The sequence below is a fragment of the Conger conger genome, chromosome 14 (assembly GCF_963514075.1).
Source record: "Conger conger chromosome 14, fConCon1.1, whole genome shotgun sequence".
Taxonomy (NCBI): Eukaryota; Metazoa; Chordata; class Actinopteri; order Anguilliformes; family Congridae; genus Conger; species Conger conger.
Window position 1 is genome coordinate 44,956,905 of NC_083773.1, and position 27,334 is coordinate 44,984,238.

The 27,334-nt window shown below is 43.1% G+C and overlaps 1 protein-coding gene across 2 annotated transcripts in view; it reads left to right on the forward strand.

The window, feature by feature from the left end:
• The first annotated feature begins 19,207 nt into the window (after positions 1 to 19,207).
• Positions 19,208 to 27,334, forward strand: part of LOC133110341 (protein phosphatase 1 regulatory subunit 1A-like) — a 29,358-nt gene continuing 21,231 nt past the window's right edge. For both annotated transcript variants that reach the window (XM_061220358.1, XM_061220359.1), the window contains exon 1: positions 19,208 to 19,740. In XM_061220358.1, coding sequence (XP_061076342.1) covers positions 19,660 to 19,740 — 81 coding nt within the window. In that variant the 5' untranslated portion in view covers positions 19,208 to 19,659. The remainder of the gene's footprint in view (positions 19,741 to 27,334) is intronic.

Below are 27,334 nucleotides of genomic sequence, written 5' to 3' on the forward strand. Positions count from 1 at the left end.
GAACAGGGTCGCAGGGGGGCTGGAGCCTATCCCAGCATACATTGGGCGAAAGGTCGCCAGTCCATCGCAGGGCACACACACCATTCACTCACACACTCATACCTACGGGCAATTTAGACTCTCCAATCAGCCTAACCTGCATGTCTTGGGAGGAAACCGGAGTACCCGGAGGAAACCCACGCAGACACGTGGAGAACATGCAAACTCCGCACAGAGAGGCCCTGGCCGACAGGGATTCGAACCCAGGACCTCCTTGCTGTGAGGCGGCAGTGCTACCCACTGCACCATCCGTGCCGCCCACAATAAATTAATTAATTTTTAAAACGATAAATAAATGTGTACAGAAGCATTAAATATTTTCAAAGAAATGCAACAAAGTGCAAGGGGGCAATAGGAAAAAGGGCCCACCTGTGTACGTGGGTCTGCATCAGTGGAGTGAGGTGGAGATTGTCAGCTCCAACAAGTACCTGGGCATCCATCTGGATGACAAGCTGAATTGGACCCTGACTCTGAGGCCATTTACAGGAAGGACCTTCAATGTCTGCAACAAGATGCTACACATATTTATCAGTTTGCTGTAGCGAGCACCATCTTCATTTTCTTTACCGTGGTGTGCTGGGTCTGGGGCATCAAAGCGAAAGACGCAAACAGACTGAATAAACTCACATTAAAAAGGCTGGGTCGGGTGTCTCGGTGGCGCAGCCTGTAGAGCACTGACCGCATGTTCATTGCGAGCCGCGACGTCGGCGGTTCGAATCCGACCGTCTGACATTTGTTGCATGTCTTCCCCTCTCTCTCGCTCCCATTCTTCCTGTCTCTCTATACTATATACTGTCCAATAAAGCTGAAAAAGACCTAAAAAATATCTATTAAAAAAAAAAAAAAAAAAAAAAAAAAAGGCTGGGTCTGTCATTGGGTGAGAGCAGACTGAATAAACTCACATTAAAAAGGCCTGGTCTGTCATTGGGTGAGAGCAGACTGAATAAACTCACATTAAAAAGGCCTGGTCTGTCATTGGGTCCAAGCAAACTGAATAAACTCACATTAAAAAGGCCTGGTCTGTCATTGGGTGAGAGCAGACTGAATAAACTCACATTAAAAAGGCTGGGTCTGTCATCGAGTGAGAGCAGACTGAATAAACTCACATTAAAAAGGCCTGGTCTGTCATTGGGTGAGAGCAGACGGAATAAACTCACATTAAAAAGACAGGGTCTGTCATTGGGTGAGAGCAGACTGAATTACATTACATTACATTACATTATTGGCATTTGGCAGACGCTCTTATCCAGAGCGACGTACAGTTGATTAGACTAAGCAGGAGACAATCCTCCACTGGAGCAATGCAGGGTTAAGGGCCCTTGCTCAAGGGCCCAACGGCTGTGCAGATCTTATTGTGACTACACCGGGATTAGAACCACCGACCTTGGGTGTCCCGGCCCTTTACCTTAACCACTACGCTATAGGCCGCCCTAATAAGCTCACATTAAAAGGCTGGGACTGTCATTGGGAGAGAGCAGATTGAATGAACTCACATTAAAAAGGCTGGGTCTGTCATTGTGTGAGAGCAACTGAATAAACTCACATAAAAAAGGCCTGATCAGTCATTGGACTCATGCAGATAGAATTTGTTGTGACAAGGCCATTCTTTCTGCAGGATTACTTTTGAATCACAGCAAATATGCTTGGCCTTTCAGAACACCCAGAACAGAAGACTTCTGTGGTGTTATGACATCACAGAAGTTCAACATTCTAAAGGAAAGCGGTATATATATATGCAGCTCACCAGTTCACTTATTCATTATTGACATTCTTCTTGGAACAAGCACAACAGATATTCATTTTAACTGGCAGTCTTCAGTGTTTACTAAAGTCAGTATTTACTGAGTAAGTAGAATAGCATCAGTAGCGTGTAAGAATGCCACCTGTCGCATTTTTGCGTGGGTGGCTGCATATTTTGCTGCCACTATTATTCCTTTCCCTTAGTGTTGGGACGTTTTTCAACCTCAACCCCGGTAAGTGGAGAATCTGTCACCAACTCAGCTCAGGCAGTGTGAAAATATCAGGACAGTTTTAAATCTAAAAACAACTGAAATATAAAAGGTTGAAGATGTCTGGTATGCTGACCTTTTTCCTGTGAATATTGCCAGTGATGAGTAAAAAATAATATTCTTAAGTAAAAAATGATTAATAGAAACCTCATCACTGAATATAGTAGCTTTGCTTGTAACCCACATATAGCTGTATTGAAGCATACAGCTACAATTAGCTATTGATATTCAAATAGCCATTGATATAATTAGCACTGGGAATAGAAATGAGCAGTCTGGCATATCCTGCTCTGCTGTGATTTGGGTTAATATAATTCTTTCTTTTCCCCAGACCTAAATGTCCAGGGCATTGGACCATTGTCCAGCTTTCTTGGCCTCTGTGACACGCTCATCGAGCGATGGTCTCCAGAATGGAGACCAGGACTGGAAGTACAGGAGACAAGTCTTCTCCTGCTGTACATCACCAGCATCGTCACAGTGTGGAGCAGAGTGTTCTCTGTCAATCACAGGATGTGTAAAATAACAGAACATCACATTCAACGAGCCCAACAATGCTCTACAAAGATGGCCATGCTAGAAAATGGGATCAAAGGCCTGAAGAGGTTCCAGAAGACCATGGAGCAGAAGCAACGGCTGAACCAGCAAGAGATCGAGTCCCTCACAGGACAACTGGAGAGCATGGCCAAGAACCTGCAAGAAAAGGAAAGCGCTCTTAAAAAGGAGCTGGCTCAGATGGAGGCCACAGACTGGACCAAATCTGAAGGCATCCTTAAAGTGGCAGAAGAATGCCAGAATCCTCTGGAGAACAAGGTACAATTTCAGAACCGAGAGGAGCAAAAAGCTCATGAGGATATAGTGGCTTACCACAGAAAGGAGATGGCTCTGGCCAGAGAGAGGAGCAAGCCAGCCGACCTGCTCAGCATGGAGCTGGCTGAGAAGGAGGCCAGAGTTCAGACCAAATCTGAAGGCATCCTTAAAGAATGCCAGAATCCTCTGGAGAACAACGTACAATTTCAGAACCGAGAGGAGCAAAAAGCTCATGAGGATATGGTGGCTTACCACAGAAAGGAGATGGCACTGGCCAGAGAGAGGAGCAAGCCAGCCGACCTGCTCCGCATGGAGCTGGCTGAGAAGGAGGCCAGAGTTCAGACCAAATCTGTTCCCAGAAATCATTAGGAATTTCCCCCCCCCAATATTTAGATACTGAATAAGGAGTTGTGAGTAATCTTTCCCCCTTTGTATTTCCCCCAAAATCAGTAATAAGGAATGACAAAAAAAAAAAAAAACTGAATAAACTGAATTAAATCACATTAAAAAGGCTGGGTTTGTCATTGGGTGAGAGCAGACTGAATAAACTCACATTTAAAAAGCTGGTCGGTCATTGGGTCTATGCAGACTGAACAAACTCACATTAAAAAGGCCTGGTCTGTCATTGGCTGAGAACAGAAAGCATGAACTCACATTAAAAAAGCTGGGTCTCTCATTGGGTCCAAGCAAACTGAATAAACTCATGTTAACAAGGTCCGGTCTGTCACTGGATGAGAGCAGACTGAATAAACTCACATTAAAAAGGCCTGGTCTGTCATCGAGTGAGAGCAGACTGAAGAAACTCACACTTAAAAAGCTGGGTCTGTCATTGGGTGAGAGCAGACTGAATAAACTCACATTAAAAAGGCTGGTCCGTCATTGGGTGAGGACGGCCTATAGCTTAGTGGTTAAGGTAAGGGGCCGGGACACCCTAGGTCGGTGGTTCTAATCCCGACCTTGTAGCCACAATAAGATCTGCACAGCCGTTGGGCCCTTGAGCAAGGCCCTTAACCCTGCATTGCTCCAGGGGAGGATTGTCTCCTGCTTAGTCTAATCAACTGTACTTCGCTCTGGATAAGAGCGTCTGCCAAATGCCAATAATGTAATGTAATGTAATAAACTCACATTAAAAAGGCTGGGTCTGTCAATGGGTGAGAGCAGACTGAATAAACTCACATTAAAAGGCTGGGTCTGTCATTGAGTGAGAGCAGACTGAATAAACTCACATTAAAAAGGCTGGGTCTAGAACGCTACCTGTCTTTGGGCTCATGATCTGTTTCCATCACTTGTACTTGTCTTCCTGGATAATGACGATTGCCTGTTTCTGAATTGCGCTTTGTATCTGCCCCCTGTTAATAATACCTGCCTTTCACATAACCCGAGTCTGCTCTTGGCTGTTGAGTCCTGACAGTGACAGTTCAATATAAAATACATGATTTTACGTCTGATCTTCAATGTCATCATTCTAGTACAACATACCAAATGAGCCTGACACGCAAAGCACCAGTAGCATGTATCTATAAAATGCAATAAACACAGCTTTAAACACAGCTACAATGGAAAACGATTAGCACAACACTAGCTCCGGTTAGCATGAATAATAACTTTACTAAAATAACTTGAAATGGCACTGTTTGTGTTTCATTAAAAAATGACAATTGAAAATAGCTGCCTTAATGCACTAAGCAGAATGTATTCCAATACTTACAGGTGTATAGCTCCAAGACTGCAAGGTAAGAACTGTACTAGAACTGCACACACATTCTCTCAAAACAAAATGGAGATTTTAGCTAACATTAAGTAGCTACAACAATGCCCACTAGGGGGAGACAAATCCATTGGCAAGTAGGCCAGAACACTCCCTGCCTGGTATAATTACTTTTATACCACTCGAAATCAAAACACACAAAGGCAAGTCCATCAGTTTAAATTTATTTGGGAAGAAGAATGACTACTTCTGAAACTGGTCTTGACTTGATTTTGGATTTCCCCTGTTTCACGACTTTGACTTCTACCTTCCTGACCTACCTTTTTATCTTCACTGGGGAAGGTCTTCACAATGAGTCCGGTGGCCCATTCATTACGTTTGACTTGGTTGTCCTTTAACAACACAACATCTCACACTAGGATATTGCGTTTCTCTTCAGCCCATTTTCTTCAAGGTTGGAGAGTAGACAAATATTCTTGCCTCCAGCGCTTCCAAAATGTGTCAGCAAGACACTGGACATGCCTCCATTATTTCTCTTAGAGATCTTTCGGATCAAAGGTCCCATCTGGTGCAGAAGTTGAATCGACCCTCTGGGTTAGAAGCATTGCTGGTGTCAAAATAGCAGGTATCTCAGCATCGGTTGACACAGGATCCAGAGGTCTAGCATTCATTATTGCCATAACTTCTGCCATCAGAGTGGTTAAGATCTCATGGGAGAGATGAGTAGACTACAATAGCATAGCATCCAAGATGCGACGAGTGATGCCAATCATCCTCTCCCAGGAACCACCCATATGCCATGAGTGTGGAGGATTGAAGGTCCACGTGCAGTCTTCATTCAAAAGGTCATTTGTTATTTCAGAGTCATCTGTTCTGATCTTCAGCTCTGTGCAATTAAATTTGTCCCGCAATCAGATCTGAGCTCCTTGGAAGGAGCTCTGATGGCAAAAAACCTTCTCAGAGCATTAATAAAGTTTGAGGTAGACATGGATTCAATGACCTCAATATGAACTGCTCTAGTGCTCAGGCAGGTGGATAGTACTGCCCAGCGCTTACTCTCTGCACGTCATCCTCAATGCAACATACAGAAACATTCCATGGCCGGAAGAAATCCAATCCAACCCATGTGAAGGGTGACGCAAAGGAAACTCTATCGGCTGGTAAGTTTACCATTTTGTTCCTCTAACTTTCCCTTTCCACACTTTTCGGTCCACACTCCAGTTGACCGAAGGGCTCCTTCTGTAAGATGACGGCCTTGATGAGCCACTTCTTCATCGTAATGTCGTACCAGCAATGTAACAATGTGGAGACTCTTTAGAACAATGAAGGGATGCTTCATCACTTGAAAGATCAGCAGAAGATATGCGGCCTCCGATCCTCAGTAACCCATCCTGATCAATAGTAGGGCTGAGCTTCCACAGTCGACTTTGTTTTGAGACCTCTTCTCCCCTTTCTAGAGTCTTGAGCTCATCTTTGAAGGCTTCTTGTTGTACACACCTAATGACTGTGATTTTAGCTTGTGACTGCTCATTTACAGCACCCTGTGGTGATTTGGAGATGACCCTGCAAACGTGAATGGGTCTGGCCATGCCACGTACCAACTTGAAAACAGTTCAAACCGTTGTGAGCCAAGAAATCCAGCTAAAGCCTTGGTGGAGAAGGCTGTAACTCGTGGCCTGATGTCTGCATCTGACTCTGGTTCTACAAGCTCAAAGTCACTCGCAGTCTTTTGCAGAGACTCTCTTCCTGAAGTTAAGCAGGGCCTGTGAGCCAATTTGTGTGCTCCAAAAAACCTGCTGAAATTGGCCTTGTGGCATGATCTGCTGGGCTGTGATCTGTAGTGACCTGAAGCCACTGGTCAGGGCGTGTAGACTTCCGGATCCAGGTTACTCGGCATAGGCATAAAACCTCCTCAATGTATTTTGGATGTAGGCCAGCACAACCCTACTGTCTGTATAAAACCTCACAGCATGAATGTTGAGATCCATTTCATGAGAGATGATTTCTGCTATTTCGACAGCAGCACACAATTCTAACCTTGGGATATTGTGAGCAGGTTGCGGTGCTAATTTGGCCTTTCCCATTACGAATCCGACATAACACTTTCCAAGTCTATGACTTGTAGATAGGCCACAGCAGCTATTGCCATGATAAAGGCATCTGCAAATATACATATTTCTCGCTTCTGTGTTGCAGGACACAGGTCAAACAGTGAATCTTTCCAGGCTCTCCAGGTTCCTTTCTTTTCTGATAGAAGAGGATCATCCCACTTGCACTACTCAGAGGTAAGTTCTCGGATTAAAGCCTTTCCCTGCATGGTAACGGGAGCAATGAACCCTAGAGGGTCGTAAAGACTGTTAACAGTAGACAGTATACCCCTCTTGGTGAATGGCTTATCTTCTTTTGTCAGATTCAAGGTTCCAGCTCAATCCAAGGCTTCTGTGGAGAGGCAGGGGGCCTGCTCCGAGATCCTTTGTGAGGTCTTCTGTGGAGAATGATTTCATAACCTTGTTACTATTTGAGGCTATCTTATGGAGGCGTCAGCTAGACTCTGCCACCTTCATGATTTGCACTTGAATCAAACACAACCCTGTCCTGGTTTTTGCGGGTGGTATACACCAATGTCAGTGTGGGTGAGGGTTAGTAGATGGGTTAGACTCTATGGATGGGTAGGACTGTATAGGGCTGTTCGTATTTTAACACCGCACACAATCTGGAGTGTCGGCCAGAACACTACTTCAAGGCCAGAATGTTCAGGGCAGGAGGGGCGCATGTGAGAGAGGACACAGAATGAGGAGACGAGATTGGATGCAATCACTTGTATTATCCACAAGATATCACAGTGCAACAAGGTGTGTGTATATTCCGGTGTGTGTGTTCCAGTTCTTTCTCTACATTGAGTAGATGGTTAGTGTGGTTTTCGTTCATAGACGCACACTTTAAACTACCGGGTATACTTCGCTCAGACAACACGGAGAGCAATGAAGTTGCTACTTCAACAGCGCGCCAGCCTAAAAGTAAACAATAGGTCTCGCGTCTTAACGTAGGTGCTGGGAATATCAAATTAAAAGTTCATAAGCATGAAAAGGAGAAATAAACAGAATAGAAGTCCTGAGCCTTTTGTACAGTCAGCAAATACCAACATTCTTTGTCGCTCTTCAGAGGTGGTGCTGGTTCCGCTTGATCAATTTCAAAGATCTGCTGCATAAATTCAATGAAGTGCTCTTTCATATCTGGCCTTTTGTCCAGAGTACGCCTGAGTGCAGAGAGCTGTCTCAAAGCTCGGTCTCTGTTGTTTGGTAGTTGACATCGAGGTGTTGGAAAGGGTAGCGGAGCAACCCAGCTTGAGTCGTTTTGGAACATTTCTCTATCCGTGATGTCAAGGAAAACCACATCGTCAACAGAGAGACCAGGCTAGTTGTCATCTAGAGTTCTGTCAAAAACCGTGCAGCCAAGGCTGTCCATAGCCTCTTCTTGTATTTCAGTCTCACTGCTGTACTGAAAGGAACAGTCAGCCTGATAGTCGTGTGAAGTTACCCAACTTCTCTTTAACGTGGAAGGTATTTGTGCAAGTATTGAGGAAAGACAATCTTCCATTAGAAGTCTTATTGACTTTCACACTAGCTGGTTTGTGGGCTCGTCCCAGGCACATGTCTCCAACAATGAGCCACCCCAGGTCAAGACGTTGTGCATATAGGGCATCATGAGATCCGTTGTGCTGATCTCTCACCTTGTGGACACTTAAAATATCCCATCCAAGTAATAAAAGGATCTGAGCCTCAGGATCAAGTGGTGGGATTTTGTCTGCTATACGTTTTAGATGGAGATCTCCACTGCCAGAACCTGCAGGTTCTTCCTCTACAATATACGTATCCGTCATCTCCTAACGGAGAAAGCCACCCATCCGATTCGAGGCCCTAGTGTTGGCATTTCAGGCTGCTAAGGGGACTGCCCCACCTTACATACAATCCTTAATCACTCCCTACTCCCCAGCTAGACCACTCTGGTCTGCCAGCTCTGGTTGCCTTATGGTTCCCTCACTACGAGCACCTGGCGGTCGAGCTGCACGTTCACGCCTGTTTTCCGTTCTGGTTCCTCAGTGGTGGAATGACTTGCCTACCACTGTCAGGACAGCAGAATCCCTCCCCCCTATTTCGACGCAGACTAAAAACACACCTTTTCAAACTGTACCTTAGTCCTACCTCCTGATCCGCCCCCCTTTCCGATATCCCTATCCCTCTTGTTTAACCAAAAATATATATATAAATATATATAGAATTGCACTTATGATGACTGTATGTTTAGAACAGCACTTCATGTGTATTTTACTAGTTATGGATGCGTTGCTTTAACTTGTGGAAGAACCTATGCACTTATAAATTGCTTTGGATTAAAAGCGTCTGCCAAATGACTAAAATGTAAATGTAAAATGAGATAGTGTTGTGCAACCTCAGGCAAGGGGATTTCTGCTCTATCCTCAGGCATCATGTCACACTCTATAAGTGAGGGAAGAGGTAACTTTGTTTGGCCATCTAGAGACTCGATCATATAGTTGCTTGCTTTCCTCCCTGACGTTTCCATTACACCAGAGCATGTCTTCGGGACGTTTGGCGCCAAGCTTCCTCTTATGCTGAAAAGGTCAAAGAAATCTGACCATGCTAAAGACCCATTGCTTTGGTAATCTAAGATCACATACTGATTGCCTTCTCACGGTGCTCTGCTGGATACACCTTGGCTCGGCATATTTTAGAGCATGATCATGGTCTAGCCACATCTCCGCAAATTTCCGTAGACTTCGAGGTCACTGCGATGCTTCTGCCTCCTGCTCCCCGCCATGCTGTTGTGCCCTTACAGAAGCCTTTGAATTACATGCAGCAGGGTCTAGGTGTAGAGCAGAGATGTGCCTTATGCCATCACACTCCTCACACTTGAGTGCTGCTTGACAGTTCATTGCCATGTGCTTTGTGGAGGCACAGCACCTGACACTGAAGTTTTTCACTTTGAGGTATGCTACACGTTCTTCCAGTGGCTTATTTCTGAAGGTACAGCACTTACTGAAGGGGTGAGGTTCATTATGAAGAGGACATTGCTTCTCTGGGTCTTCAAATTTCCCCCCTATGGTGCCCACTTGGGTAGCAGCAGATTCGAGACCTCTGTCTTTGTCACAGAAATGTGGGTTTTGCTTTAGTTTCCCGCAGATCTTTCTATCTTTGAAAAGCTTGTTGTGTTGGATGATGAAAAGAAAAAGCTTGTCCCAGCATGGTTGCGGATGAATCTTGAAAAGAACGAAAATGGTGGAAAAGCAACATGATTGTCGTCTTTGAATTTCAATCCTTGTGTGATCCATTTCTCCTGTAATCCATATGGCAGTTTTTCTACAATGGGATGTACCCCACGTGCCGTGTCTAGGAATGCAAGCCCAGGTAGGTATCCTTCTGCTTTAGCCAGCTCAAGCTCCAGAGGAATGTCTCAAAGTTCCTGAAGCCTGACGCTGTCCTTGTTTGAGATTGTCAGAAAATCTTCAACTTTCGTTAACAGCATGTTCAGTAACCTCTGGGGCTCTGTAGCTGTTGCCACACCAAAAGCAACCCTGCTGCTGCATTAAGAACATGCACAGAACCAATCATCTCAGACTCAGGTCCTAACCATCTAATAAGAAGATCCAGTTATTTTCTTGCTGTCATGGCCAAATCTCTCAAAACAAAATGGAGACTGTAACTAACATTAAGTAGCTACAACAATACCCACTAGGGGGAGACAAACCCATTGGCAAGTAGGCCAGAACAATGCGTGATTATTTGCATTACTGTCACATTCCTGTCAGCTTTGACCAGTCTGGCCCTTCTCCTCTGACCTCTCATATTGACAATGCGTTTCTGCCCGCAGAACTGCTTCTCACTGAATGCTTTTTCTTTTTTGCGCCATTCTCTGCAAAGTCTAGAGGCTGCTGTGCATAAAAATCCAAGGAGATTAGCAGTTTCTGAGATACTCAAACCACCCTGTCTGGCACCAACAATCATTCCACCGTCAAAGTCAATTAGATCACATTTCTTCCCCATTCTGACATTGGGTCAAAAAACCGCTGAACCACATTTGCATGCTTTTATACACTTAGTTGCTGCCACATGATTAGCTAATTAAATATTTGCATTAACAAGCTGGTCTACAGATCTACGTGATAAAGTGATCTCTGAGTGTATACTAAGGGCTGCTCACCTCTTTTTAGTATGGTTTATGCCTCTATGCCACCTGTTAAACAACATACACCATCCACCATTTTGATGGCAGTTTATAGACACATTGTAATGTATTTTTGCCCGTGGTTGTTCTGATTGTGTGTTATGTGTCTTGACCCTCAGCAGGCCAGATGGTTAGCTGCATCCCATGACCAGCCATGTGAACTCTGACCCCGCCACGCCCTGGAAGACCATCGATCGCTGGAAAACGTGCTCTAACCATGAGGCAGGAAACCTGAGCCCAACAGAGCGAGGAAGATCCTGCCCTCCCATCGCTCTTAACACCCGGGGGGAAAAGAGCGGAAAATCGGAATCTAATTCATGAACCATCAGAATCATTTCCCCCACTTCCTGTTCTCTGTAAATGTTCCATTCACAACATTTCTACTTTTTAAAGTTGGGTTACAGTTATGATTTCATTCGTCTCTCTCACTCGTAATTTTGCGAAATTGAAGCGCTCATGTGCGGCTCCTCATTCGCAGCCCAGGAGAACGGCAGTCAGTCCAGTCAGGAGCCCATGCTGACCTTTGACATGGATGGAACGCTGCCTCCTGTACTAACAGGGTGACCATTTCACTGGGTTATCAATAGCCCTTACGGATCAACCAGAGCCAGCTACACGGATAACATTTCTCCCTCCAAAGATTAATTTCTGTCCCCTGTAGGGGATATACTCAGTTTTACAGTAATCTGAAAACTAAGCTGTTTTTTGTTTTTACGGCAACATGTTTTTATCATCTAAGAAACTTTCAAAAAATGAAAAAAATATTTTTCTGCTAGGTCTCAGAAGGATGTGGTGTATGCAGGTATACATACAGTATTCCCCAATGCTTCACTGAAGCAAATTAGATTAAGCATACTGGTGCACGGGTGCAATGCAATGCCCTACCTGTGATTTGAACCTGCAACCTCATCATTCTGCTCTACTCCCACCCCGTTAAATCCCATTAGGTGATGCCCACAAAACGACCACCGCAACACATTTTGTGAAGGTGACATTGAAAAGTGACCGAATTGTAAGTACTTAACCATCAAAATCTCCTGATATCAGCTTCATAAGGTGCACAAGGGGCAGGACACTAACAGGAGCAGATACACGCCCCACAGTGAGCTCATCCTGAACCAGTAAGAGCAATGACGAACAACGTTTTATTCCTGAAGAATGGTCGCGCTGACGCAGAGCCCCTTATAAAGCAGCGAGCGTTCTGCTACACCATGGGAGGGCCATGCGGGGTGCCAGTGGAAACCATATTTCACATGACATCGCACAAATCAAAAGACAATATGTTGCACAGCCACAAGCATCTCCTGAGAAACAGAGTGTGGAATCGGCTTTGTGTTAGAGCTGCTGCTCAATAAATGTGGCACAGTCAGGTCCAGGGGAGAGGACAATACACTAGGATTTACTGAGTTATGAACAAACAGAGATGAGTTATGAACACACGGAGATGAGTTATAGACACATGGAGATGAGTTATGAACACACAGAGATGAGTTATGAACACTTAGAATGAGTTATGGACACACGGAGATGAGTTATGAACACACGGAGATGAGTTATGGACACACAGAGATGAGTTATGAACACACAGAGACGAGTTATAGACACACAGAGATGAGTTATAGATATACAGAGATAAGTTATGAACACACAGTGATAAGGTATGAACACACAGTGATAAGTTATGAACACACAGTGATAAGTTATGAACACACAGTGATGAGTTATAGACACACAGAGATGAGATATAGATATTCAGAGATAAGTTATGGACACAAGATGGCTGCTGCCATAATGCGGTCATTTAGGGCCATAGACTTTTAAAAGTTCTTTAATTCTTTGAATTACATTTTAATTTTCTAGTAATCAGAGGCGGTGAATAGCTTTGTTGATAATACTTCTGCTTGATTCCACCCCCTCTAACCCAAATCCCCAACCCCCCCACCCTCTTTGACTGCCCTAGGTTACTCCTTGTTTAGGGCCACCAAAACCCTTGAACTGCGCCTGAGGATACATTCCAATCCTGCAGAGGAAAGATGGAAACTCTGCTGCCCAAAGTTTTCTGAAACTTCAGAGTGATCTCCTCCAACCGCTGCTCCAAACAGAAACTGATCTGGACTTTAAATCAAGGCTCAAGATTTATCTGTTTAGCCTCTCACTGAACACCTTTCCTCCATAATCAAAATGCCACACTTGATTTGTTCTGTTCTGAAAACTACTGCAGTCACCCATCCCAGTAGCAGCACTGTGAGACAGCCTGCTTGTGCCAAATGGAAAATAAAATGGCGGTTTTGTTTCTGTTCCATTGACGGCCAGAGATTTTGTCATGGAGAGAGGAACGTTAATGCTCTCACACTCCTTACCTCCTCACAGAGGGACCTATAGCTTACAGGTCACAGGTCTCTTCACACAAGACACCTGTAATTAGTTCAAACATAACTGCTAAAGCAGTTTTACCTCAGCCCCAGTGGGTAACCAGTGAGATGCCAGTGCTGAACACCACGTGATCAGCGCTGCAACCACACTGGGGTTTTCCAATGAGTGCTGCAATAAGTTGGTTTCTCTCCCTCTCTTTTTTCTCCCTATCCCGCTCTTCTTTATCCATTTCTTTGAAAAACAAAGCACAACCACAAAGGACACTATTCAAGGTACTATTCACATTGGCTTTCACAGTCCTGCCACCTAATCATCCCCTAGTATATTTGGCTGAAATCATTCTCTCCATCTCAAAGATGTGTGGTGAGTGTTCTGGTGCAAAATGGCTGCCATGCATCTCCAAAAAGAATGTCAACTGGTTGATAGTGTAGTGTGCCTCCAATGTAAGGTAACAGCCGTATGTGAAAACAGAGTGAAATATTTTCAGAAAGAAAAGCAATATAGCAAAGCTGTTGCTTGGTTCGAATGGCCAGAATATGACTGCATAATATTTCACCTAATAACGTGGCATTATGATTACATGATATTTCACACAGATTGTCATCCATCAGTTTCACTGAGATAATCATTTAGGGGGAGCATGAATGATGATAGCCATGTACTGTAGATTTTTCATTAAAATTAAGATTTGCTACAGACAGGTTGGGTGGTGCTTTAAATGGTCATGGAAGAACCTGTGGGTTTGTCACAAAGATGGTGGATTAAATATATGGGATTATAAAATAGCCCAAATAATAAATCATCATAAATAATATTGTAACACGGAAAAGGAATGAGGAATTCTTTCCAAATGGCCATCAGAAATGAACATAAATAGCATTGTATAAGTGAATTTGAATAACTTAATAAAAAAATAAAAAAATTGTTTATTGTCTTTTGGTTTAGAACAGTTCTTCATGCATGTTTTGATAATTATGGATTTGATGCTTTTAACTTATGGAAGAACCCATGAACTTGCAAATTGCTTTGGATTAAAAGTGCCGACCAAATGATAAAAATGTAAATGTAAATAAATATACAATCACCTAGCACTTTAATAGGTATTTATAAGACTTGATTTAACTTCTACTGCTGTAGCCTATCCACTTAGAGTTATGATGCATTGTGTGTTCAGAGATGCTCTGAACGTCTGCATGCCACTATTGTAATGTGTGGTTACCGTCACCTTCCTGTCAGCTTTGACCAGTCTGGCCCTTCTCCTCTGACCTCTCTCATAAAGAAGGCGTTTTTGTCTGCAGAACTACTGCTCACTGGATTTTCTTTGTTTTTTGCAGCATTCTTTGCAAACTCTAGAGACTAGTGTCCATGAAAATCCCAGGAGATCAGCAGTTTCTGAGTTACTCAGATACCCTGTCTGCCACCAACAATCATTCCACGGTCAACGTCACTTTGATCACATTTTTCCCCATCCTGATGGTTGATGTGAACATTAACTGAAGCTCCTAACCCATATCTACATGAGTGTATGCATTGCACTGCAGACACACAATGGGCTGATTAGATCATCACACTAATAAGTAGGTGTAATGAAGTTAAATGTTCCTAATGTAGTACTCAGTCCGTATATATGCAGGGGGTCCAAAGGTCTGAGATAACTAGTGAAACTAGTGCTTCTATTTTCCATTCTTTCCTATTTAATACAAAGTTTTTATTACTAATTATATTATCAGCATAACAATTTGAGTGAAAAGTTGAATCATGGCATGGCATGGACAAATTTGTGCAAAACCTGATGATCCATGTTATTCCAGCATTATTTGCCAATGTTCCAACAGAGCATCTTGTGATGTTACTGAATGCTTGGCATTTCTCGTAGCCTTCAAGTGCCCTCATAAAAGCTCAATGGGGTTTGTGGACGCTTTGCTCTTCTTTGGTCTTTGAGTAGTTCTTACAAGGCTTTGAAGTAACTCCAATTTATTTTAAAATCCTAAAACTTTCTCTTTATTTCCAGGATTACGCGAGAAAATTTAGTGAGATTGTATTATAAGTGGTTATTCTTATTGTTACACTTAAAAGTGTTTCTCATTCAACAATTCATATAGATTGTCTGTAGGTATGGTCATTTATTATTTATGTATTTATTTTTATATACATTGTATGTATCGCTTTACATACATATACATATTATTCTAGTGTATTAATCACATGCTTTATGTTCAATTGTTAATAGTTTTATTGTTAATTGCTTTGGCGATATTTTATACTGTACAGTGTCATGCTGGGCAGGGGAGGGGAGGCCTCAGTACCACACGGTGAACAGACACAAACTCCCAACGAAAAGGTTGGCTTAAAGAAAACCTGAAAAACAACAAAAGAACAAAAGGCCAATCTGGAAAACCCAAATCTCCATGGGGCGAGGGAGGAAGGAAAAGAAGACACCAGCTATAAAAAGCAGCAGCCCTGCTGCAGTGTCCACAGACTCCCAAACCCAGCTCTCCCCAACTCTCCCCAACTCAAAAACCAAGGCCTCTGGTGTAGCCCTCATAACAGCGTAATTGGTCGCAGCCACAGTGATTGCATTGCATCCCAGCTGTGGCCATACTAGCGTGAAGGGCCAGTGCTGCCATCTGGTGGACAACACCCTACTTTCCCTTCCTGGCACCACAACAGTCATGCCAATAAATATATTGAATCTATTTAATCTAATCAATTTATGTTATTTAATTTAACTGAGAGAGAGATAGAGAGAGAGAGAGAGAGAGAGAGAGAGAGAGGCAGTTGTAGTGTAAAATAAAACACCTCACTAATAAGGAGATACGAGTGTGATAATACATATCTTAGTTTGGTCGATAAATAGAGCATTGCATGTCATTGCATGACTGAATCAAGTGACTACAGTAATGGTTAAAACATTGATTTACACTTCAAGACAGAACACAATGTCTCCATTGATTAAAAGTGAAAAGTTGGTTACGGCTAACTCGTGGAAAGTTTTTTTAATAAAATAACATGCTAGTAGGCAAAAGGAATGCCTCTAATTTCAGAAAAATGGAAACAATAACATAGAAACTCTTATACTGATAAGCAAAGCAAATAAGGATTTTATTTTGTTCAAAATATAAAATGTAACACACGAAAATGTACCTATGAACCCCAATTGGCGTAGGCAACTGCAGGTTGTGCTGCGGTATGAACAGTATGAAAGAGTCAAAGAGGCACACAACTACACACAACCAACGTAATGCCAGCAACTACACACAACCAACGCAACACCAGCAACTGCACACAACGAGCATAACGCCAGCAACTACACACAACCAACGTAATGCCAGCAACTACACACAACCAACTCAACACCAGCAACTACATACAACCAGCGTAACGCCAGCCACTACACACAACCAACGTAATGCCAGCAACTACACACAACCAACGCAACGCCAGCAACTGCACACAACGAGCATAACGCCAGCAACTACACACAACCAACGTAACGCCAGCAACTACACACAACCAGCGTAACACCAGCAACTACACACAACCAACGTAACGCCAGCAACTACACACAACCAACGTAACGCCAGCAACTACACACAACCAGCGTAATGCCAGTAACTACACACAACCAACGCAACGCCAGCAACTACACACAACCAACGTAACGCCAGCAACTACACACAACCAGCGTAACGCCAGCAGCTACACACAACGAATGTAACGCCAGCAACTACACACAACCAACGTAACGCCAGCAACTATACACAACCAACGCAACGCCAGCAACTACACACAACCAACGTAACGCCAGCAACTACACACAACCAACGTAACGCCAGCAACTATACACAACCAACACAACGCCAGCAACTACACACAACCAACGTAACGCCAGCAACTACACACAACCAACGCAATGCCAGCAACTACACACAACCATTGTAACGCCAGCAACTACACACAACCAGCGTAACGCCAGCAACTACACACAACCAATGTAATGGCAGCAACTACACATTTCAAAAAATGCATGTGCAGTAGAAAAGGGAACAATGCTGTCCAAAAATAAGACACTGGGGCTTAAAAAAGAGCAACTTAATATTCAGCTCATGCGCAGATAGAGCTCAATTAAATGAGTAAAAGAAGAGGAAAGCCACAGGCAAACATGTCAGCCTCCAGTTGTCACCAGTGGCCTCTCCACATCTTCAGTCCTATGTGGTCTGTGTGTGAAATTAGAGACAGACAGATGAATAGGAGAGCACTCCGCTAGCACATCATTAGTGAACGTATTAGCTTACGCATATCTTCTGATCCTATACAGATGGTAATCTCTCCTCTCTTGTGTTCTTTTCATTCAACAACTATGTATATAAAATTATAACTATGTTATAAAATCTTTCTAGCCACTGCAGCAAGCTAAAAGGACCTGTCTGGACTGAGTTATTCAGTATTACAGTATACCGTATTTAAAACTGCCATGAGCACACTGGCTGACTATAGGAAGTGTTTTTTGGTTTTTCTATATGCTGGGACGATAATGGACAGACAGGATTAAATGCTGTTAAACACATTTTTCACACCAAATTTCCCACTCCAAATTTCCCACACTACATTTCTCACACCAAATTTCTCAAAAGATGTTTAGAAAAAGTGTCATGCCAAATTTATGATGAAAGGGCCCAAACAAAATATGTATAAAATACCGTTTTTGATTGATCATTAAAATAGAGAACAGTAATTCCCAGCCAAGCAAAATGATTTAAGGCAAACTAACTGCAAGCCACCAATAAAGTCAGTATCTGTACAGGCAAAGTGGCTCTAGTAAAGTTGCTAACAGCCTACGTATGTAAATCATAGTAGGATTTTAACATACGTAAATGTCCCCTTCCACCTGCTGTGAGATATGGAGCTTTGCTTGGCTTGTGTTTCCACCACAAGTGTGTTTTTACACCATATCATGACATCAAATTCCCTTGGTTGTCTAGTGAAAAGCAATTCCTGGTTTAGATTCAATAGAGCTTATTTCTCCACATATCCACTCTATCTAAATAGCAAGGAGGCTGCGAGTTCCTCATCTGTCATGGTTGCAAGCCAGTAATTACCTGTTGACCCTAAACTAGGGCTCAAGACGTTCAAGGCAATTCATTAATAGCTTATATACTAAAATCACGTAATAAAAATAAAAATAGCTCATTGAAGCTTCTCAATTAAATCAACCTTTCCAATGAACAATACCTGCCAAACCACTGTTATTGGCTTTCTTGTTCTGCAAGCTTGTTCTGATTAGCTTTTGGTGAGTGGCTGTGCAAATAGTAATCAAAATATATGAGGCATGTCATTGCCAAAAAGCCAGTAAGCAATCACTTTTAATATTACAGACATCTGAGAAGGTTTCTGTTAAAGACAGTTTTGCATGCGCTGCTATAGCTTCACTTAGATCCCATTATGTTGTAAATGCATTGTGAATGCATAGGGAATGTGTTGGGAATGCATTGGGAATGTGTTGGGAATGCATTTAGAATTAATTGAGAATGTGTTGGGAATGCATTGCCAATGTGTTGGTGTTGGGAATGCATTGGGAATGTATTTGGAATGTGTTGGGAATGTGTAGGGAATGCATTGGGAATGTGTTGGGAATATGTTGGAAATGTATTTGGAATGCATTGGGAATGTGTTGGGAATGCATTGGGAATGTGTTGGGAATGTTTTGGGAATGTGTTGGGAATATGTTGGAAATGTATTTGGAATGTGTTGGGAATGTGTTGGGAATTCATTGGGAATGTGTTGGGAATGTGTTGGGAATTCATTGGGAATGTGTTGGGAATGTGTTGGGAATGTATTTGGAATGTGTTGGGAATGCATTAGGAATGTGTGGTTGAAGAATTATCTGTGCTGCAGCCCTTAAGCTCACAGATATTCTTGTTCAGAGAGGCACTGGGGAGAGAGAGAGGGGGCGGGTGGGGAGAGAGGGGGAGAGAGAGGGGGCGGGTGGGGAAAGAGGGGGAGAGAGAGAGGGGGTGGAGAAAGAGGGGGAGAGCGAGAATGCGAGAGAGCGAGAGTGAGAGAGAGAGAGGTAGAGGAGTGAAAGTGTCCTTGCATTAAGCTGAGAGGGCAGATGCAGGGACAGAGAGAGAGAAAGCGGGAGTGAGAGAGAGAGAGAAAGCTACAGAGCGGGAGTGAGAGAGAGAGAGAGAGAAAGCTACAGAGCAGGAGTGAGAGAGAGGCAGAGGACAGGAGCGAGGGTAACTGAAGGAGAGAGGGATACAGAGAGACAGAGAAACAGAGGCAGAGGGAGAGAAAGCAGTGTTGCAGATATCAGGGACTTAACAGAGGATTTTTAGGACAACAGTGCCGTATTCTACCCCCCGCCCCGACCCCCCTCCTCCAACCCTCACCTCCTCTGGGCCCCTTCTTCCCTCTCTCCCCCCACACGCCCCACTCTCTCTCCTCTCCTCTCTCACTCCCTCCATCCCCGGCGGAATCGTCATGGATACCGGCAGCCCGCGGAAGATCCAGTTCACCGTACCTCTGCTGGACTCCCACCTGGACCCCGAGGCGGCAGAACAGGTGAGGGGGGTTGCAGGGGGTGATGGGAATTCGGCATCCTGTCCTTGTGTTCTGTAGTGTCTGTCACCATGTGAAACCCTGCTGTCGTGCTTTAGCCCAGATATTCGCACTGTAATTTAAATTTAAGCTGCTGGTGAATATGACTGAGGATAATGTGTCCGCTATCAACAGCTGCCGAACGGTTCAATAACGTCCTCGTGGGCATGTGCAGCCCGTGTTGTTTAAGGAGCGTATCAGTGAGCCTGGTGCTGGACCTGTTTTGTTGTAAAGACGCTGAACGATCTTGTGAAGATTTTGTTCATAATTTGTGGGTTGGATTTAGAGAATGAAGAAGGACAAAGACACATTTTGTTTGTCCAAGACTGCGCAGTTTCAGTTATTTTTGAGCTGGTACACAGCTATGCAGGGACAGGACAGTGATGTAGGACAGAAAAACTCATTTTCCTCTTCTCTATCTATTCTCACTCGTTCTCCCTTTCTTCCTTTGTCTGGTGGCTCTGAAGAACGATTCAACTCCACACTGAGCATCCGCAATAGACTCATACAGACACACACACTCACACACACACACACGCACACACACACAGGGCAAACACACATGCTCACAGGGCTTGGTTACCCTTAGTTAAATGTCCCTGAGTACCGGTCGTTCCCGGGGGGCCAGGTGTTGTTGCCGCCAGGCAGGAGCCACAGACGTGTCTCCTCTCCTCCTCTCCTCTCCTCCTCTCCGTGCCTCCAGGGGGCATTTACTTAAACCCCACACCTGATCAGACGCTCGGACGGTCCGGGTCTGTAAACTTAACTCAGCATCAAGACTGTGTGCAACCTCTGGGGAGCTGTGTGTGCGGGGGTGTCCCATTTTCTGCATTTCGTAGAAATAAAAAGCCATCTGAGCAGAAGAAGGACCTGTATTCATAATGGATGAAAGGATGAGTGAGGCTCTGATTTTACACTCCCTCATGCAACGTGGTGTGCATGCATCTGTATTGTATAAAAAGTGATTTCAGCTCACAAAAGCAGTGTGTTTTTGGGTCAAATCTTTTGAAAAGAGATGATTAACCAGAAGGTTTGCTGAAAATGACGGCTTAATTAAAACGTAATTAAGCACTTTTAGTCATGATAAGCGTTATCTATTCTGACACACTGGACAAAACATAGACCCATCATACACAGAAACAGACATCACACACACACACACACACACACACACACACCCAGAAGCAGCCATCACACACATAAACAGCCATCACACACAGCAACAGACTTCGCAAACAGAAACAGCCATCACACACAGAAACAGCTATTACACAGAAACAGCCTTCACACACTGAATCAGCCATCTTACAGAGAAAGAGACCTCTCACACATAAGGAGACTGTCAGAACATTGTTCAGACACCAAACATTTTGGCGAGACGGAGGTCTCAGCTTGGGGAAACTAGTGTTAGTAACATGTGTTCAGAGCTTTAAGCCCTTCTGCCAGTTCCCATCCTCCTCAGGCAGCTGCCGCCGGACGTATCGATCTGTGTTTGAGCGCTGCCGAGCCTCTTCTGAAAGAGCGCTTTGGTCAGAGCAGATTGCAGGCCTCAGTGCTGTTCTGTGGGCAGAGGAGTGCGATGGGCAGAGCTGAGAAGGTGACACCTACAGGGACAGGAGAGAATTCAGGCTGGGCAGATGTGAGCTGGGTGATTGCGGGGTAGGGTATTTTAAGCCTAATGGGTGAATTAAATAGGCCTGTAATGAATACAGCATTCAGGTTTAATTAACACAGATGAATAAAGATAGGTGGGCCTATCTGTGTGTGTGTTTTCTAAATTTTCGATGATTAATTGCCCATAGACTTAACATGGCGAGACACAGAGTGCATGAATGAGGATAATTCAAGTTCTAAGCAAATTGACCTTTATTTTCAGCAGTGTTATCATGTGTAGGTAGTAGCTCGCTAGCTAGATGACATTACATAGGACATGGACATTTGAGCCAGCCTCACTGACTGTTGAATGTGGCAAGCACTCAATTTGTGAAAACGTGTCGGATACAGTAAAGCGAGTCAGGCCAAAAAGAGACCAGCTAGGTCGACGTACCTAAATAGAAAACTTACAGCTAAATCGGCAGCTATGTTACTTTTTTAGGCTAGTTATAAACACCAACAAAGTGCGTTCATTATGTTAGCCAGCTAGCTCTAACTACACAGAAAATTGGCAGTAACAGTGTTAATGCCAGCAAGTTAGCTACTTATCTAGCCTATAGTTAGGCTTTTAAAAGTAGGCTAGTTTGGATCTACCTTGTATGCTATGCTGGCTGATAGGGGATATTTCTCTTTGCATGTTCGTTCATGTCATGTGTAATCTAGCGAGCGAGATAATATGCAAATACTGCGTCGATGGCAGGCAACTGGGCTCTCCTTAGGATCTGACTAAAGAAATGCATTACAAGGCAGATTTATCATTGAATTGGAAAATAATGATTCTAACTATACTTTCAGATCATGCATTACTATGCTTGCTATGAAAACAAAACCTTTGCTTGAGTGAGAATCAACTCAAATAATTTATCTGCAATGAATGGCAAAATATCACTTTTTACCAGTAGATGACATCTGCATAAAAGAAATGGGGAGAATGGGATTTTCTTTAGACTAGTTTAGTTAGCTAGCGGCCAAATAGATTCTTTAATATTCTCAGCCAAGGCTTTTATTTTTCATGCATATTTACAAGGACCCATCAATTATCAATGTAACCTCCTTGTGTAAAAATGAAAGAAATTAATCACAAAAATGTTATAATACATTGTTTTGAGTGAAATGTCAGCATTTGCTAAAAGCCTCAAAAGACAGGAAATTAATTGATCAGCCCTAATGGTAACATCGGCCTGCTCTCCATCAAGGTGTATCAGCACATATCTCTGACATGCTACAGCACAGTAATTTATTTTCAGTTTGTGCAGAACAAGAGTCTGATTTATACCCAATTATTTGCATAGCATTAACATGGCAGCATATTATTATTTTGATAAATCCAACAGATACAACATGAATTGTATACAGTACTATGTAAAAGTTTTAGGCAGGTGTGGAAAATGCTGTAAAATAAGAATGCTTTCAAATACAGAAATGTTAATAGTTTATTTTTATCAATTAACAAAATGCATGAACAGAAAAAGTGAATGAACAGAAGACAGAAAATCTAAATCAAATCAATATTTGGTGTGACCACCCTTTGCCTTCAAAACAGCATCAATTCTTCTAGGTATACTTGCACACAGTTTTTGAAGGAACTTGGATTTAGGCAGCCTCAAATGCTTCTGTCTCTTCATGTAATCTGAGACAGACTTGATGATCTTGACTCGATGATCACTTCCAGGTCTCCTTGTTCTTCTTTACGCTGAAGATGACATTGGCTTTATGTTTGGGGTCGTTGTCCTGCTGCAGAATACATTTGGGGCCAATCAGATGCCTCCCTGATGGTATTGCATGATGGGTGATAAGGTGAAAACAAAAACCAGCACACCCAGCAGCTCTCCAGGACCAGGGTTGGAGACCACTGCTCTACACTATACACTTGAATGCAGGATCAGTAAATTAATCACACTAGTTTAGAAATTGTATACTACGCACTTACACGGTTTGTGGGAAAGCTATGTTTAAAGAATGATACAAGATATGTGGTCCCAAATGGGACACATTGGACATGTTGGAAATAAGTGAAAAATAAGTATATTGCCTCTAAGTTTACTATGCAAAATTGCCAATACACTTTACAGTACACTATTTACTCTAAGATTGTGAATTATTTGAATTCTACCCAGTGGTGAGCAAATGTACAGCAGGCATTTTACATGGCTGTAGCATGTTGTCAGAGATCTGTGCAGATGCACCTTGATGGAGAGCAGGCTGATTTTAGCCTTAGGGCCATTTTACATTTTATATAAAATTATCATTTTGATTAATAACCATTTGGTTCAGCTCAGCTTTGTAAATACACCTCTTTTAACTCTATGACATTGGCTGGGTCCACCAAACAGGTTGCTCTTAACAGGCAACTTTACTGAGCTTGTCTGGAGTACTGGAACCTCTGAAACACTCTCAAACAGTGCAAACCCCGCCTTCTGGTACTCTTGGTTGGCTGAATTGCACCAAGCAAGATCGGTTGTGCACAGAAACACATTTGAATCCAAAACAATGACATATCTGGCCCAGGTCTGGAAGCCAGCTCTTCTCTCCTCACTCACTCTCTGACTCTCTGAATCCAGAGATGGTGTCGGTGGTGATGGCATCATGGCAGCTGACTGAAGCTGTATCTGTACAGGACCTGCTTCAGACACAGGGCCCTGGCTGAAGCTGTATCTGTACAGGACCTGCTTCAGTCACAGGGCCCTGGCTGAAGCTGTATCTGTACAGGACCTGCTTCAGTCACAGGGCCCTGGCTGAAGCTGTATCTCTACAGGACCTGCTTCAGTCACAGGGCCCTGGCTGAAGCTGTATCTCTACAGGACCTGCTTCAGTCACAGGGCCCTGGCTGAAGCTGTATCTCTACAGGACCTGCTTCAGTCACAGGGCCCTGGCTGAAGGAGCTCCTGCAGTCACGCAGACAGGGCTCTGACTCCCCACCCTGTCCTTCAGCTGTCACTGCGTCTCTGGAGAGCTGAACCTTCACAAAGCCTACCCAGAATGCACCTGGAGCACAGGCGCGAACACCGCCCTTGTGAGCCCATGGATACATCCATCTCGATTATGAAACATAAAATGAAAAATATCCACGCAAAATATTTGTAGGTTGCAGTGTTGGGATCATCTCAATCTCATTAGTTCAGGAAATGAATTGATATTCAGTTAATTAAATGAAAAAAAAAAAAAATCCCCACCAAACTTCTCAGATAGACCAGTTCTCAGATAGTGAGCTGAATTTCAGTCCCCTTTTCTGGATGGACTGGCTGAAGTGGAATGAAATTGACCTCCAGCTATTCTAAACTGGATGTATTGTTATAATCCTAGAAATATATTAATCTTATCTGAGATGGCATGGTGTACAGTCTTTGCCAGAACACAGGCAATGACAAACGCACTGGTTTGTGTAAGCACTCGTGCCTGGGGGATTTTTCATGGATCTTATTTTCTCTCTGGCTCCTATTCATAACCAACACCATGGGACCTCAGAAACAACAAGCTGTCAAAACACACACAGCAAAATCTTTTTTTTTTTATCACCCTTGTTATCTTCATGGTTGGATACCTAGGACTTTACAACAAATTTCTGATGGCTGAACAGATAATCCTAGCTGTCAAAAACACAATGACTGCATGAACCATTGCGATTGTAAAGCAGATTAGGAAAAGTGCGTTTTCACTTCAAGGCCAGCTTGTGGAGGGCATCACTTTTCCCCATTTCTGTTCATGTCTTGTTTTTTCCACCCGACACCCTGCCTCTAGAATTCTGGTTTTCTGTTTCACACACATACACACACACAAACACACACACACACACACACACATACACACACACACACAAACACACACACACACACATGCAGTCACACACACACACACACACACACACACACACAAACACACATTCATTCTTTATTTAGGTCCAAATAAATGTCATGATGAATAATTTTAAAACAGTCTATAATAATTTTAAAACTGCACCGAGGAATAGGGGGTTCAATTATATCAGAGATTTTAACACCAGAGCAAATATTTTCAACTTTGGTGTTGAAAAAATAGGCAAATTCTGTGCATTTTGCTACGGGTGAGAAATCACTGGTTGGAGGGTTGAGAAGGTGGTTGATAGTGAAAAAATCTTTCTGGGGTTACTGTCATTATCAGCTATTCTTTTGAGAAAATACATTATAAGGGACCGAATATAGTTCAGTTGCATTCTGTTGTCCTTCACTTGAGTAGCAGAAAGCATACCAGTAGAGATCTAGCAAACAATATACAGAATAACCAATTGCATCTCAATAGCTCCAGCAACACACACACACACACAGGACACACAGGCAGTAGAGCTGGGAGGGTGGAGTTGAAACCTTTTCTTTGTCAGTGAAGAAAAGCTTGTGGTTCAGAGTGAAAATTAGAGCAATGGGAGGCGGTGCCTGTCCCAGTGTGTGTGCCGATGGGTACTGCACTGAAAACCAGGATATAGGAAAATATACATATGAATACATGTTAAATACAGTGCTGTTTATGATACATAGAGGAGCCACAACCCAATCAATTTAGGCCAGACTCAACAATACACAGTAATGTGTATGTATGCATGCAGCTATGACTGTTTTTGTATTCTATTTTAAAACTATACTACTGAAGTTTTCTTAATAAAGTTATTATTTTCTATTTAACCTAATGATGTGAAAGTCTTGTGTCAGTGACATGTGTCACTTCAAATTAATTTATGTTTTGGAAACATAGGGGCAGTTTTGTGGGGATCAATACTATACCTGTATTTGGGGCTGTGGACAGTGGAGTGGTCTAACTAGTGGTCAAATTTCAATACGTTCTTCAGACCAGTCATTTCTACAGAGATGTATAAATAATTTGACAAAAGGAAATACTGTTCTAAAACCGTAGCCCTAGTAACCCTGTGTGTAGGGTTGCCGTGAATCAGTTTCTGCGCCAGGTGCTGATGTGTTCAGATGGATGCATCAGGCCTTTGAAGTGTCTCAGGTGCTTTCAGTGGGAGGAGCTAAGGTGACAGTTGGTTGGCTCTTCCATTCAAAACAGCAACAGTATTGCTACGTTGTGCGATTTCTGTGTTATGGATACCCCTAATCAATTAGCAAAAGAATTCAGATAAATTCAGATAAATAACTTTAAAATGTTTTAATTATTTAAATCCAACCGATCCCAACACAAGACCACTCATGTTGGTAAATCAGTGGCATACACAGTCTTTCTAATCTTGTGACTACAGTTTATTACATTTAAATGAGACCCCAAATTGTGATTCATTGAGCAATGTTAGTTTTAAAACTGTAAGTAATCCACAGGAATGTTAGCGCAATCAAACATTTAGAATTATTTCAAATAACGATTTGAGCCTGCTTGGTCTGTATTATACTGCTCCTATGACTACCTCATGCATTATGCTGCCTTGTTTTGTGGCAGCGCGAGACATTTAAAATGTCCCTGTGGGGTTCCTGTGAGAAAACCCAGCCCAGCGTGACCCCCTGCCCAGACACACTGCCGTAGCTTACCGAGGCTTTATAAGGGGCTGCCACCCACTTTAATTATGCTTGCCACGGCATGCCCGGCTAAACATTTGCTCTCAGATTAATTTCAAAACACTTACTGGCTATGTTAAGCTCACAAACAGATCTACACTGGGTATCAGAGGTTAATTAGAAGTGCGCATTCCCTCAACAAATCAGAATTTCACATCAACATTTTCACAACACAGTGATGAATGTTACATTCACCTATGCTAATGGTTAGGGGTGGCCTAAAGCCCATCAAAAAGCACTCTGTCATGAAACAAAACAAAAAACTCCAAGATAAATGTGTCCATGAAGTGTAATCAAAATGGTGGAGGTGCAGTTGTTTGCAGGAGGCTCAGAGGCTCAGAGTTGAGAGTTGAGCAGGGGGGGCACTAAGG